At 38.1% G+C, this 15509-nt stretch overlaps 1 protein-coding gene across 3 annotated transcripts; it reads right to left on the bottom strand.

Annotated features, from left to right (window-relative positions):
• Positions 1-1061: 1061 nt before the first annotated feature.
• LOC132308682 (uncharacterized) lies at positions 1062-15281 on the bottom strand. Of its 3 annotated transcripts, none has more exons than XM_059806853.1 (4): positions 15024-15281; positions 11488-13739; positions 11282-11354; positions 1062-1548 (listed from the first exon to the last, which is right to left on the bottom strand). In XM_059806853.1, the coding sequence occupies exons 2-4, from the start codon at positions 13668-13670 to the stop codon at positions 1393-1395; spliced, it is 2412 nt and encodes an 803-aa protein (XP_059662836.1). In that variant the 5' UTR covers positions 13671-13739; positions 15024-15281; the 3' UTR covers positions 1062-1392. The 3 variants fall into 3 exon arrangements, with proteins under 3 accessions (XP_059662836.1, XP_059662833.1, XP_059662835.1); XM_059806850.1 differs by having other exon boundaries at positions 11488-13704; XM_059806852.1 differs by having other exon boundaries at positions 11488-13698.
• Between the last annotated feature and the right edge of the window lie 228 nt (positions 15282-15509).

Raw genomic sequence — 15509 nt, 5'->3', positions numbered from 1 at the left:
ATCACTAGTTTCACCACATATAGTAGTATGAACTTTAGTTTTTTTGTTCCTATGCATATCTTGGATACTCTCTATTATTTCATGGGAGTTTGTTTTCTTTGTAAAGCCCACCAAAAAAATTCCTCTTGGACCCAATCATTCGTTTTTTCTAAGTCTATAAAACCCCTTTTCGAATCGTTGTGTAAGTACATATATAGCTTCCATTGTTGATCTCCCAAGCATGATATGGGACCCAATATATATATACACACACACATAGGTAACTAGAGCACCAAAAAAATACTCAGTGAGAATGAAATCTAGAACTGCCAAGACATTAGCAGCCACTTTACTTCTGTTAAAGAAACAAAGTAAGCTACTTAAATCAAAATTCTCTGAAATCTTCTGACTGGCACATGGAATGATTCCTTTCAAAACAAAAATCTTCTTTCACTATGACTTGTCTTCTGCCTCCAGCCAGGTTTCAACAAACAACATTGTGGATATTGATAATTTCCACCACTTAAAATGACTAAGGCTCCCCCGAAGTTTGTTATCATTTACCGAAGGAGCTGGATAATTCATAACCCTAATTCTTGGGTATCTACGTTAGTTGGTTGCTAAACCATCAAAATTCAACCTTCAAATTTGCCAACTAGTTCTACCAAAAAGATGGGTAGGCTTCCAATTGATTAGACAACCACAGTTGCAAAGAAATCTACAAAGATGTCATAGTTGTGAAGTGGCTGGCAAAATTGGGGTTGTTTACTAAGCTCTAATTCGGTTGTGAACTACAAGAGACAAGCATACCCAACTTACTAATTAAATTACTAAAAAAATTCACTTGGAGATTGTCGACTCAAATGATTGACTTCAATATTATTCAGAGTAGAACAACTATTGCTCAAGTAATTACCCCTGATCATGAATATTGTCCCATTTTTACATTTGCTTCCCAGAACTCAAGTAAATGTCGATATAATTAGACCAATCTTTTAAATGTTCAATGTTCTCAGAAGTTTATCCACTCTCATCATTACCACTGCCGGAAATAACAAAACCGTAACTAATTGCATGTAGAAACAGAAAAAAGGCAAAAACAAAAAATCTCATGTGGTTAAAAGAGTAAGTTAACCAATCACTAAATACTTGTGATCAACTCTATGTACATTTAGTAAAAGATGTTATTCTGGCTTTGTTTTCAGACCCTTTACCCTAGTATCCAACTGCTTACAAGAAAGAAGCTCCAACACTTGTCAAAATAACTTGTGAAAAAAGAAGGTCCAACAAGAAGAAAGGACCAATCAGATTTTTGGATCTTCTTATTTATCAAAAAATAAAGATAATTGGATCTTCTTATTGCATGGTAAGAGTTTACCTTCCGTTTCTTGAGTCCATTATCAAAGTGACCTTCTATTGATTTGTTGAGCATCTTTTGGCCATGTTTCTCCATTTATCCTTGAGGTCAACCGGGGTACGAGTTCCATCAAAAACATCACAACCAAATTCTAAAATTTTTCTCCAAGGCAGATTTTGATTCACTTCGGTTGAGTATTTTTGCACTCCAACCTGCAACATTAGGAAGCAATATGGAATCAAATGACTATAAAACTGAACTTACTGCATTTCAGACATTACGAACAATTCCTACTATTTTTCCTACTTCATGCTCCTGTTTGATCTGGCAGCGGATGTTATTTATCATCAACAATTGCATTAGAATTTGTTCATGTTGAAGGATTTAAATATTTAAGTTACACCCTCTCTAACAACTTAAGCTTTTAGAGTAAATGGTTGTTAACATCGTCTCAAAGCCAAAGGTCTCGAACTCAAACCTCACCTCACCGTCAGCCAGATAATTAAAATTGAAACACATGTTGGACCAAAACGAAGGGCATGCGTGAGGAGAAGTGTTGAAGGATTTAAATAATTAAGTTACACTCTCTCTAACAGCTTAAACTTTTGAAGTAGATGGTTGTTAGCAGTTCCCAAATTCACAAACAAGATTTGCATATAAGATAATATAGCCTTATACTTGAATCCAGAATCTTGACATATCTGTCAAAAACAATCTCTTCATACCAAATCAACATGTGCATAAAATTCATTTTTAAAGACAAATTCATATGGGTTGCAGATACTCATGGATAAATACTACTCTGATATGTCTTCTAAAAAAAATCCTTGAGTGAATTAGTTTATTTAAGAAACCTAAAGATGCGTTTAATAACTTGATATGTACACTAGAATAGAATCTTCATATTACCACCACTATACATAAGAAATAAAAATAGTATTGACATTACTTGTTATCCTATATTCCTATGGATACTATGGTCTTCAGTGTATAACCTTCCTTCTAAGGTTATGAAGATGACAGATGCAAAAGTCAGAGGATTTCTGTTGGGATCTAAGGAGGATAAGAAGAAAAGGCATCAGCTGAAAGGGTCTTCTGCTACTCTCTTCCCAATAATGAAGGTGGGTTGAGAATTAGGAAAGTTGCAGATATCAATTTTGTTTCTAAATGTCTTTTGGCTTGGAACTATTTGCAGGTTAAAGACTCTATATAGGTTGCATGGTTCAAGGCCAAATATGGAAGGAGATCTTCTTACTGGGATTGTAGTGTCAAACCTTCAGATTCAGCTATTTGGAAAATTATTGTATCTGTGAGAGATTTCTTGCTTCAAAATCTGGAGTTCAAGATTGGGAATGGTAGAAGTTTTAAGGTCTTTTTGGATCTTTGGGTTTGATGGCAAGACTCTGTTACAAAGATATAATCATAGATTATGGTTACAGTTTGGATTGCCTAGGAACTGTGCTATAATTGTTGATAACCTTTGGTGCTTTCATTGCTATCCTTTGGTGTATTTGGAATGAAAGAAATTGCAGACTGCAATGGTTCCTTGCCTAGCTCTATGCTTCTGTTGCAACTAGTGCTTGCCGTGAAACTTTTCAATCTGTCAGATTGAGGCTTCAAGATTTGCAGCTGTTATTTTAATTTTGCTTTGTTTGTTGATAGTACTGCAGTTCTTTTAGAGCTGCATTTTATGTTTTAGATTTTGTTTCTATGTTTCCTTGGTGAAGGGATGCCTTCGCTTTTCTTTAATCTTTAAAAATAAAGATAATTTTTTTATAAAATAAAGTATAAGAAAATTTTGGTACTTGATAATTAAATTTTGGGAAAATTACAGTCTAGTCCTACTTTTGCAATTTAAAGACAAGTAAGCCCTACAAAATTTTTATAAGGACAAAGATGTCCTACTTTTGGATTTATTTTCAAATAAGTTCAAACTTGAACTTTTTTATTCAATTTTTTCCAGTATAGCCCTTTAATAATAAAGTACCAATCATTAATGACAGTCATCCATTTTTTACTAAAACACTTTAAATATTGTAGATTGTACCAAATTAAAAATATAATCAAATTTGTCATCCATTTTTTCCTTAAACACTTTAAATCCTGTAGACGTTACAAAATTTAAAATATAATCCAAATTTGTTCCCAATTACGAAAGTCGGTCAATATGTAAACTTAAATTCCAAAACTGCTCATCAAGAATTCCATGTTTGTTTCACTGTATTGCTACACAACAACTGAAATTCCAGAATCCAGTTACACCTGAACTTAATGCTTGTGGAATGAGTTTGCTCTTGGAATGGTTCGTATCGCACATTGGTTGGGATGGGTTAATGATGAATGCAAACTAAAATTAAATCCCAAATCAAAAACATAAAATTTTAAACAATAAGTGGATACAAATATTACATACTTAAATCACTTGAAAAAATGGTGGATGATGGTGCAAGAAGAAGATGTGAGAAGAATATGAAAGCACGAAGAGACTACCCGAAGACGCAAAGATCAAGGGAAGGGGCGAAACAAAAAAATTGTAAGAGTGATGAATGAAAAGGGTAATAGAGGAATTATATAGTTTATAGAACTGTTTTGGATATAGACTTAAAAAGTAGGACTCATTTGTCCTATAAAATTTTTTAGGACCTATTTGTCTTTAGGGTACAAAAGTAGGACTAGGCTGTAACTTTCCCTTAAATTTTCTGCAACTACTTTGCATAACTGTATGTGTTCATATGTCTTCATATTCATGAGAGATAGGGAGAGAGAGAGAGAGAGGGAGAGAGAGAGAGGGAGAGAAATGTGTATACTGTCTCACTATTACTTCAGCCCTCTAAATAGGGCTTATATAAAGAACAAGGGTTAGACACCCTAATTACACAATTACACAATAATCCTAACTACTATGGGTAATTACATAATGACCCAACATTATAAAGGATATAAATTCTAACACTCCCCCTCAAGCTGGAGAATATATATCAAGTAATCCCAGCTTGGAATAGATAGTCCTTAACCGATTATGACCCAGTACTTTGGTAAACATATCAACTAGTTGATCTTAAGACTTCACAAATGGAGTAGAGATGCTACCACTTAATATTTTTTCCCGAGTAAAATGACAATCAACCTCAATATGTTTAGTTCTCTCATGAAACACATGATTCGATGCAATGTGAACTGCTGCTTGGTTATCACAGAACAATGGAGTAGGAGTTTCAACTGTCAACCCAAGTTCTTTTAGAAGATTTTGTATCCATGTCACCTCACTAGTGGTATGTGCCATTGCCCTGTACTCAGCTTCAGCACTAGATCAAGCTACCACCGTTTGCTTTTTATTTTTCCACGTAACAAGATTTCCTCCTACAAATATGCAATAGCCTGTAGTAGATCTCCTATCTGAAGGAGAACCAGCCCAGTCAGCATCTGTAAAACCTTCCACCCTGAGATAACCGTTTGATTTGTATAGTAACCCAAAACCTGGAGCTCGCTTGAGATATCAGATAATCCGAAGAACAGCAATCCAATGTGGCATTCTAGGAGCTCCCATAAACTGACTTACAACGCTAACTACATATGAAATATCAGGTCGAGTGATAGTGAGATAAATTAATTTCCCAACAAGGCGGCGAAATCTGCCTGGGTCATTAAATAGATCACCCTCATCAGACACAAGTTTTGTATTTGGATCCATAGGAGCATCAACTGGACGACCACCTAACATACCCGTTTCTTCTAGCAAATCCAACACATATTTTCGTTGAGATAAACTTATACCTTCCTTGGATCTAGCAACTTCAATACCCAAGAAGTACCTAAGTTTACCCAAGTCTTTAGTGTGGAATCGATTTTGCAGAAACAACTTCAACTTAGCAATGCCTGCAGAATCATCACCTATGATCACAATATCATCTACATACACCACAAGAAAAATGAAGCCAGCTTTAGTGCGCAGGTGAAATACCGAATGATCGGTCTGGCATCTGTTAAGACCAAATTCTAATGCCACCTCAGAGAATTGGAGAATTTCCCAAACCAAACCCGTGGAGATTGTTTCAATCCATATAGGGCCTTTTTAAGACGACAAACAGTGTGACGATACTCCCCCTGAGCAACAAACCCAGGTGGTTGCTCTATATAAACTTCTTCAACCAGGTCACCATGTAAGAAGGCATTTTTGACATCCAATTGGAACAACGGCCAGTTATAATTGGCAGCAATGGAAATAAGAATCTGAATAGAAGAAATCTTAGCAACAAGAGAAAAAGTCTCACCATAGTCAACACCATAAGTCTGAGTGTACCCCTTTGCCACTAGGCGAGCCTTCAACCGCTCAATAGACCCGTCTTGAAGGTATTTAACTGTGTAGACCCACTTACAACCAACCGGTTTGGAGCCCGAAGGTAAGGGAACAAGATCCCATGTCCCATTACGATGAAGGGCATCCATTTCAGCTACCATGGCTTGCCGCCAACCCAAATCAGAGAGAGCAGCCTGCAAAGTCTTTGGAACAAAAGTAGCAGATACTTTGGATAAAAAACAAGATAAAGAGGATGAAATATGACGATATAAGACAAAGTTAGAAATGGGATGTGCAGTAACACACGACCGAATACTTTTACGAAGGGCAATAGGCAAATCATCAGGTAAAGTCGCCGGATCCGAAGACTCTGAAGGAGATGGAGGGAGCGAAGTAAGCAGGCGAGGTCGTCGAGTATAAACTTGCAATGGGACAGCAGAGCGAGGAGGTGCGGAAACAGGAAACTGAGAAGGAACCGATGGCAGAGGTGGCTCAGAAGTAATATCGAGAGGAGTAGTAGAATCAAAAAAATATGGGATAGACTCAGAAAATGTTACATCAACACTAGTGAAATAGCGTTGGAAATGAGGACTGTAACAACGATAGCCCTTCTGAGTGCGTGAATACCCAAGAAAAACACATTTAGTTGCACGAGGGTCGAGTTTATCAAGACCAGGTCCAAGGTTATGGTTTTAGCACTGACAAGGGCATCCTATTAATAAGATGACATGCCGTAAGAACAGCATCACTCCAAAAACGTTTGGGAACATGCATATGAAATAAAAGGGCACGATAGACTTCCAGAAGATGACGATTTTTACGTTCAGCTACTCCGTTTTGCTGCGGAGTATAAGTACAAGAAGATTGATGAATGATGCCTTTAGCATGAAAATAAGTCTCAAAAGGGTCCGAGAAATATTCTTTGGCATTGTCAGAACGTAAAACTTTAATGGAACACCCAAATTCAGTTTTGATTTCTTTACGAAATATTTGAAAAATTAAAAACATCTCAGAACGATTTTTCATTAAAAACAACCATGTCATCCGAGAATGATCATCCACAAAAGTCACAAAATAACGAAATCCATTAATAGAAATATGTTTCATTGGTCCCCATACATCTGAATGAACTAATTGGAAAGGACTAGCCACACGATTATTAGCTCTTGGTTTAAAAGATACACGACAATGCTTACTAAGCTGACATGTTTCACAAGACATAGACTCAACATGGCTAAGACTGGGAACTTGATGCTGCAGAACTGATAGTGAGGGATGGCCGAGACGACAGTGTCACTGGAAAGAAGACAAAGATGATTGAAGAGCCATGGGAGATGGTGCAAGATCGAAGTAATACAGGCCACCTACTTCATGTCCCGTACCAATCCTCTTCTTCGTCTTGAGATCCTGGAAAAGACAACATGTGGGATAAAATGCTACAGAACAGTTAAGAGATTTAGTAATTTTACTAATAGACAACATATTAATAGGGAATTGGGGAACATATAACACAGAGGAAAGGGACATAGAAGGGGTAAGATGAACAGTTCCCAAACCCAAGACTTTAGTTGATGATCCATTAGCAAGAGTAACACTTTGAGAGGAAGGAACAAACTGAAAATCAAATAAGAGATGAGAACTACCAGTCATGTGATCGGATGCGCCAGAGTCAAGAATCCAGGGACTCTGACTAGAGGACGAAAGACATGCAAGGGCACTACCTGATTGAGCTAAGGACCCCATGGAAGATGAGGTGGAAGTCCGTTGTTGAGACAGAAACTGAGCATACTCATCCCGGGTAATCGTGACCATAGCAGGCTCAACAGCCACATGTGGAGCAGTGGATGTGGCAGAGAGAGAAGAATCCCCATCACTAGAAGTCACTTGATGTGCATAGGAAGAAGGTGATGGTTTCCCGTGAAGATCCCAACAGTAATTGACAGTGTGATTAGTAAGACCGCAGTGAGTGCAAATTTTTGAGTCTCTGCCTTTGCCTCGACCACGGCCACGGCCATGACCACGGCTGAAATGACCACCACTACCACCTCCACGAGAATACTGAAAGCCACCCTGGTTTACAACTAAGGCAGAACGTTCACTGTTAGAAGGAGCAGTGACACCACTGGAAGCATTTCCTGAAGCGCCACTATATAAAGTAGCACGTTGGAGTCTGGATAACATATCAAGTAGAGAGGGAAGTGTAGAGCTACCCAAAATCTGTGCACGAACAGGTTCATACTCTTGGGACAATCCTGTGAGAACCCAAACAACATTAAAATCCTCACGTTGCTGCTGTATGCTTTTCACATCAGAGGTGATGGGCTGATACATATTCATTTCTTCACACAGTCCCATTGCCCGTGAGAAGTATTCTTCTAAACTATGAGTCCTTTGCTGGAGGTCAAAAAATTGTCTACACACCTCATAAACTCTGGTTATATTACCAGCACCAGAATATAATTGTTGGAGTTGGGTCCATATCTCCTTGGCAGTGTCCAGATATAACAAGTTGGAGCTAATATGAGGTTCGATACAATTCAGCATTAAAGAGATGATCTGAGCATCCCTTTGTTCCCATGAACTAAAATTAGCATCACTGCTTTTGGGTTTATTTTGAACCAAATGATCGCCAAAGCCTTTGGCTTTCAGGAAAATGGCCACTGACTTGGCCCATAAAATGTAATTTTTTCCATTAAGCTTGACTAAAGTCATGGGAGGATTAAAGGATGCAGGAGATAGGAGATCTGAACTGGAAGCCATGGAGAAGATTAAAAAAAAAAAAAAAAAAACGAACTTGGGAAAAATGCAGAATCGGAATCGGGTCGGATCTGGAACCTGATCGGTCTAGGTAACTGGATTGGATCAAAACCAGGTCTCTGTTATCCCAGTTTTAGTAAACCAGGATTGGAATAGTGTAGCCGCGTAACCAAACAGGGGTGTTCTTCTTCACAATCCCACCAACAAACTCCGGCAAGCACACAGCGGTGACACCACACAACCTCTACAACTTCCGACCAAGAAAAAAAAGCAGAGATGAAGCTTCACCTTTGCAAACGACGACAGTGGGTGTCGGCGATCTTGCTGACGATCGACGCGGCAACAACACAAGCGGCCAAGGGGCTTCAGATCTGACGGCGACTAAGGAGGCTGCAGATCTAATGACGACCAAGGACGATGACGACTTTGGGTGATGTTCTCAACCTACCGGCGACACGAACTTCCGGCAAAACCACCAACGACATACTCACGATTCCAGTCACTCTCATACAAGGGCAACACACTTGTCATTTCCCACACCCATGAATTTATACTGCTCTGATACCATGTTCATATTCATGAGAGATAGGGAGAGAGAGAGAGAGAGATTGAGAAAAATGTGTATACTATCCACTATTACTTCAGCCCTCTAAATAGGGCTTATATAAAGAACAAGGGTTAGACACCCTAATTACACAATTACACAATAACCCTAACTACTATAGGTAATTACATAATGACCCAACATTATAAAGGATATACATTCTAACAATATGAAAATTCCATGATACAATTTCCCTATTTAGGATTAGATTAAGGACTTCTTTCTTTTTCAGATTTTACATATATTACCCTTAGCTTTTAGTGAAACCTAGATTTCTGGAAACCATATGGATTTTAATTAATGCATTTATAGCTTAAATATTGCATCTAGATTTAATGAATATCCTCCTAGTCTCTTCACATGTTTTGTCAAGTTCTTAGAGTAATGGTCCTTCACCAGTGAGTTAATCAACCAATGAGGTAAAAAGCTCTTTTAACTCCTGGAACTTGCAACAAACTATCACTAGAGTTAGGTTCCTCGGAGAGAAAGGATTTGACTTTTCACAAAGGAATATAGTGCAGTTCTAGTAAAACTCTTAGCTTATAGCCTAGCGGCCCTAGCCATTGAGCAATGGTGACCAACCATTGTCATGGGTTCATGACAGAATCAAGCGTTCTTGGAGAAGATGTGCAATCAAATTTATCCTAGAAGGTCACAAGATGAGGAAGTTGATTTGATTCAACAGGTTGTCTTGTTGCCTTATGGACATCAGCTTATAGCCTAGCGGCCCTAGCCATTGAGCAATGATGACCAACCATTGTCTTGGGTTCATGACAGAATCAAGCGTTCTTGGAGAAGATGTGCAATCAAATATATCCTAGAAGGTCATAAGATGGGGAAGTTGATTTGACGGAACAGGTTGTCTCGTTGCCTTATGAATGTCAGCTGGGTATTGCTTGGAAACTTGAATCATTTGCTGTGGAGGTTATCCTCGTTTAGTTCTATAAAATCATGATCTAAGAAAGAAAGGAGATAAAAATAAATAAATAAGACATTAAAATAAGAGAAGAAGAAGACATTACGTGGGATGTGCGCTTTAGGCGTTCCTTTCAGGATTGGGAGCTGGATGAGGTGTGTGTTCTTTTGGATTTGTTGTATAGGCAGGAGGGAGTTGGCAGAGGTAGTGACGATCTAATATGGATTCCCTCTTCCCATGGTCGTTTCGTAGTGCGATCTTTGCTTTTATGTTTATCTAATTTTGTTAGTCTTGACTTCCCGTGGAAGACCATTTGGCGTTTTATGGCTCCAACTAGGGTGGCAATCTTTGTTTGGACTGCTGTATGGGGTAAGATATTGACGATTGATAATTTGAGGAAGCGGGGTAACTGTTTTGTTAATTGGTGTTGTCTATGCAAGCAAGATGGTGAGTTAGTTGATCATATCCTTATGCATTGTCCTGTGGAGTACGATTGTTGGAATCTTATTCTTGGGTTGTTTGGTATGCATTGGGTAATGCCACGTTCTTCTAAGGATTTGATTCAAGCTTGGAAAAGATGTCGTGTGAGTAGAGGTGTACGCGATTAGTGGAGAATTGTCCCACATTGCGTTTGGTGGTGCATCTGGAAGGAGAGGAATGGTAAAATGTTCGAAGGAAAGGAGTCGTCCACAGCGACGCTAAAACTTCATATTATTCATTTTCTTTTCAATTACATGAAGAGGTGCTCCTCTTCCGATGATTTAATTATTTTTTTGGATTCTTTGGGGCCTTAGTCCCCGGTTCCCCTTCTGTATGAGGGACGCATTCCCCTTTTGAACGCCTTTTTATTTCATTATTACTTATCAAACAATAATAATAATAAGAAAAGAAGAAGAATATAACGAACTTTTGCCTATCAGCATGTCTCAATATATTTGTAACGGAATTATTCATGAAATCCTACAGAAAATGGGATCCTCGGTGGTAGCGACTATGAATAGGATTCTCCACTTTCCTTACTACCTTCTCCACAATTATCAAAGGGAATTGAAGGACCATGTAAGTTTTGGCAATTGGACCTGGTTCACTCTTTGACCGACTTGAAGTTGTCTTTTTTATCTTGTACAGTAATACAATCATCTAGTGAAATATAAATGTTTGGGTTAAGCAGACAGAAGAGTTGGTAAACTTATAGCAAAACAAAGGAAAAAATAATAGAAAGCAATAAGATAAATTTGGATACCTTCCTAGTGTTTTTTTTCTTTCTTTTTCTTTTTACATAATTACTTCCCTTATGATGAAAAATAGCATTATTTTAAACCTTATCAGAGTTAAATAAACAAAAGAAGGGGCATGTCCAGAAACTCATACCTTCAACATTTCTTCCTCCTCTTCTGTCCATGGTCGGTTCTTACGCCTCACTTTAGGAAAAGTTGGTTTTTTCCTGCAAATCAGAAAAGGGGGAAAAGCGAAATTACAAATAAAACAGTACTTATAAACAAAAATTAGTACTACATCAGTGCCGGTTAACAACAAAAATATATAAGTTTTGTCATGAATCTATAGTAGTAACTCACTGCCGTGTAGTAGGCTTTTGGAATTGCCTAGGCTTCTTCGTTATAGTATTCTCTTCATTCTGCTCTGAAGTGATATCCAGTTCAAAAGATAACTTCCTTGATGATCTCCTCGGAGTAGCAACATTCTGAGATAACTTCCTTTGTGATCTCCTCGGAGTAGCAACATTCTGAAGATGATGTACTACACTTCGCTTTTTAGCTTTAACACGCACCTGTGATGCAGGATTTCTTCCACTAGAGGATACAATAGTGTCCTGTACTCTTTCCTGCATCTCTTCTTCTACTGTTCTGCCTTCATTCTTCTCCAAAATCTCAGCACGTTTCCGTTTCCCTTTGGTTGGTATGTGAAGTGCAACATCCAAGTCGTCTTCCACAGGGGAAGCACTTAAAGGCTCTGCTTGCTGTTCATCTTCAACTACTCTCTCATGTTGGTTGTCATCAACTTGTCGCTGATGGTTGTCATCAACTTGTCTCTGATGCTCTGCTTGAAACCTTTCCACAGCCTGCACCATTTTAAATTGATGTCCTGGCTGCATCTCTTCTTCTTCAACTGTTCTGCCTTCATTCTTATCCAATATCTCTGCACTTTTCTGTTTCCCTTTGGTTGGTAAGTGAAGTGCAACATCCAAGTCTTCTTCCACTAAGGAAGCACATAAAGGCTCTGCTTGCTGTTCATCTTCAACTAATCTCTCACGTTGGTTGTCATCAACTCGTCTCTGATGCTCTTCTTGACACCTTTCCGCAGCCTGTACCATTTTAAATTGATGTCCTGGCTGCATCACTTCTTCTTCTACTGTTCTGACTTCATTCTTCTCCAATATCTCTGCTTGTTTCCGTTTCCCTTCGGTTGGTATGTGAAGTGGAACATCCAAGTCTTCTTCCACTGAGGAAGCACCTAAAGGCTCTGCTTGCTGTTCATCTTCAACTAATCTGTTGTGTTGGTTGTCATCAACTCGTCTCTGATGCTCTGCTTGAAACCTTTCCGCAGCCTGCACCATTTTAAATTGATCTCCTGGCTGCATGTCTTCTTCTTCAACTGTTCTGCTTTCATTCTTCTCCAATATCTCTGCACTTTTCTGTTTCCCTTTGGTTGGTATGTGAAGTGCAACATCCAAGTCTTCTTCCACTGGGGAAGCACATAAAGGCTTTGCTTGCTGTTCATCTTCAACTAATCTCTCATGTTGGTTGTCATCAGCTCGTCTCTGATGCTCTGCTTGACACCTTTCCGCAGCCTGTACCATTTCAAATTGATGTCCCGGCTGCATCTCTTCTTCTTCTACAGTTCTGACTTCATTCTTCTCCAATATCTCTGCACTTTTCTGTTTCCCTTTGGTTGGTATGTGAAGAGCAACATCCAAGTCTTCTTCCACAGGGGAAGTACACAAAGGCTCTGCTTGCAGTTCATCTTCAACTACTCTCTCATGTTGGTTGTCATCAACTTGTCTCTGATGCTCTGCTTGAACCTCAGCCTGTACCATTTTAAATTGATGTCCCCGCTCGTCTTCTCTACAATGTTTACCACCACTACCAGAGACAATAATAGAATCGGGGTGTATTTGTTGTTCAACCACTATCTCATTCTGATCACGATCATCTAGTCCTGCATTGTCCTCATTCCTGAGCAGCCCAACATTATTCCGTTCTTTCACTGATGATATCTCAACTGCTTTAAAAGGCAAAATGCTTGTCGTACATTCAGGATCACAATTCCCTTGTTGTTGATCTTCCCCTGTTTGAACAAAATGGCCTGTCTCTCCCATGACATTTGATAATTTTGGCTCTTTACCCTTAACATTCTCAGCTTTTTGCTTTTGTTGCTCACTGTCGATCATTCCTTTATCTAGAAAATCTGATAAAGCTTTCTTCGCCAACATAGCCTTTTTCTTTGCTTTACATGATTCAAGTATTGCATGTTTGAATATACAATAGGGGCAATAGAAGTTTCCAAGGTCATCAAATCGAGCTGAACAGCACATGCACTCCTCATGAACAGATAAAGGACAGCCCCTTTCACTACAAACCAACACCTTGCCACCTTGATCACATTTTATACAAGTCTCTTTTCCAGTCCAACCCATTTCCAAATAACCTTTCTCAACTGTGTCTTGAGGGCTCAAAACACCTAAATTTTCTGCAAGAACAACTCTCTGGACACTTATAGTATGAGTTAAGACACGCACCATCCATCATCATTGCCATCACTGGAAATTCCTGGTACTTTACAAAGCACGCTAACATTATTAGCCTAGTTACTGAAATATCATTGTGAAAAGAATCAGAATTTCTTTTAGAATAGAGGACAAAAGTGCATGAGGAATACTCTGAAGCAAATCAGTAGAACATTGAATAACGTAAACAACACACACCCTCAGATATAAAAGATTTGTGAAGCACCACTAAATTTTCATCTCGGCATTCTGTGGCTTGCTTTCCCAAAGCACTTACTATGCTTGTGAAAGCAAAATTTGCATTGAACTTTCACTTCAAAAGCATAACTTAGGAATAAAAACATTTAAATTTCTTCTGAGAACATAGGTTGCTTTGAATACTGCTTTGAAAATCATTAAAAGTGCAAATTGGACAGTACTTAAAAACTGTGATATGTCATATGGTAGGAAAATGTAGTACCTACGATATTTCAATAAAAAAAAATATTTGAAATGAGAGATTAACTCGATTATAACTATCAAAGCTGAAAGCTTTCAAGCAGAGACGTGACGGTTCAAAAAGATAAACTATGATACTAATTCATTCAAAACGAGAAACATCAATACCGTAAAGGGTCACATATATATGAATATATTTGTGTGTGTATTGTAGCAAATACCAAGAACAATGATAGGTATTGTAGCAAATACCAAGAACAATGATATGATATTTGTATCGTAGCAACTAGCAAAGATAGGCCTCATTTGGGTGCGCTGTAATGGAATGATTTATAAATTAGTTTCTCCAAAATATCATTGCTTGTAATATATCAGTTACATTAAAACGGAATTGCATAAAACCAAGCATCCAAATCAAATATTGATAATCCATCGTATTAGAGAACATAATTTAGTGAAAGAGAGAGATTGAAAATCAACCACGGATGCAAGGGAGAGAATCAACTCAGTACAACAAGAGTACCATAGAACTCGACAAAATTAAATAAAAGACTTTAAATTATTATGAAGAACAGAAATTTACCTAAGACTTCTAATCACTTCTACCTTTTTCAAAGCTCCGATTGAAACCCAAATCAAAATTTCAGAAATCTTGCAGAATATAGTATTCATGAAAATATAGTATTCAGCTCACTCTTGCAGAATATAGGACACAAACACAAGAACCTCGTGAACAATAATTCATGGAAGAGAACCTCAACAAGCCCAAAAAAACAAAAGAGAATAAATTTTGCATTTACAATAGAAGTTTGGTTACAGTCAGGAATATATTTATACAAATTGGCAAGTGGAGAGTATATAATATACATATATATATATATATATATATATATATATATTGAAGAGATAAAGAGGAGAGAGAGGGCGTACCGTCACATTGCGAGAGAGGAGATACAGAGAGAGCCTGCCAGATCTGTCTGAAAAGAATGTGTATGGTTTTTTTGTTTTATTATTTTAATTTAGTGGGTATAGAATGGCCATAAGAAGAGGAATGGTCATTCCAGATTTTCAATTTCCCCTTTTTCCAACCATTTTGAATCTTTGATTCATTGAGTTCGAGAACGATGCCTAGGAAATTAGGGTTTTTTCACTCCAACGGCCGAATTGAAACGGAATTGTCCCCGTGTTTTTCTCTCCCACGTTATTATTGAACTCTTTATGGCCCACTTTCTACTTGGAGAGTTCTAATTGGACCACATGGCAAGAAAAACTTATGATTTATCTTTTTTACAAGAAACCCCCTCGTACCATCAATTTTTTGCATATGGCCCCCTACCGTCAATATGGCATCAACAGTACGATGACGGTGATGAATTTTTTCAGCAGTATGAATACTACGTGTAACAAAAACACGCT

Source organism: Cornus florida, unplaced genomic scaffold (assembly GCF_030987335.1).
Source record: "Cornus florida cultivar Cherokee Brave unplaced genomic scaffold, ASM3098733v1 CherokeeBrave_3.0.0_Hap2_Chr05, whole genome shotgun sequence".
Taxonomy (NCBI): domain Eukaryota; kingdom Viridiplantae; phylum Streptophyta; class Magnoliopsida; order Cornales; family Cornaceae; genus Cornus; species Cornus florida.
The sequence above is the reverse complement of the archived record's forward strand: the minus strand, read 5'-3'. Positions and strand labels throughout refer to the sequence as shown.

Excerpts from the sequence above, each read along its gene's own strand:
- LOC132308682 (XM_059806853.1), bottom strand. The coding sequence starts at position 13,670 with ATGGTGCGTGTCTTAACTCATACTATAAGTGTCCAGAGAGTTGTTCTT. Across the intron at positions 11,355-11,487 it reads CAAAAGCCTACTACACGGCA|GAAAAAACCAACTTTTCCTA; the intron begins GTGAGTTACTAC and ends TCTGATTTGCAG. Across the intron at positions 1,549-11,281 it reads AGGAGGAAGAAATGTTGAAG|GTTGGAGTGCAAAAATACTC; the intron begins GTATGAGTTTCT and ends CTAATGTTGCAG.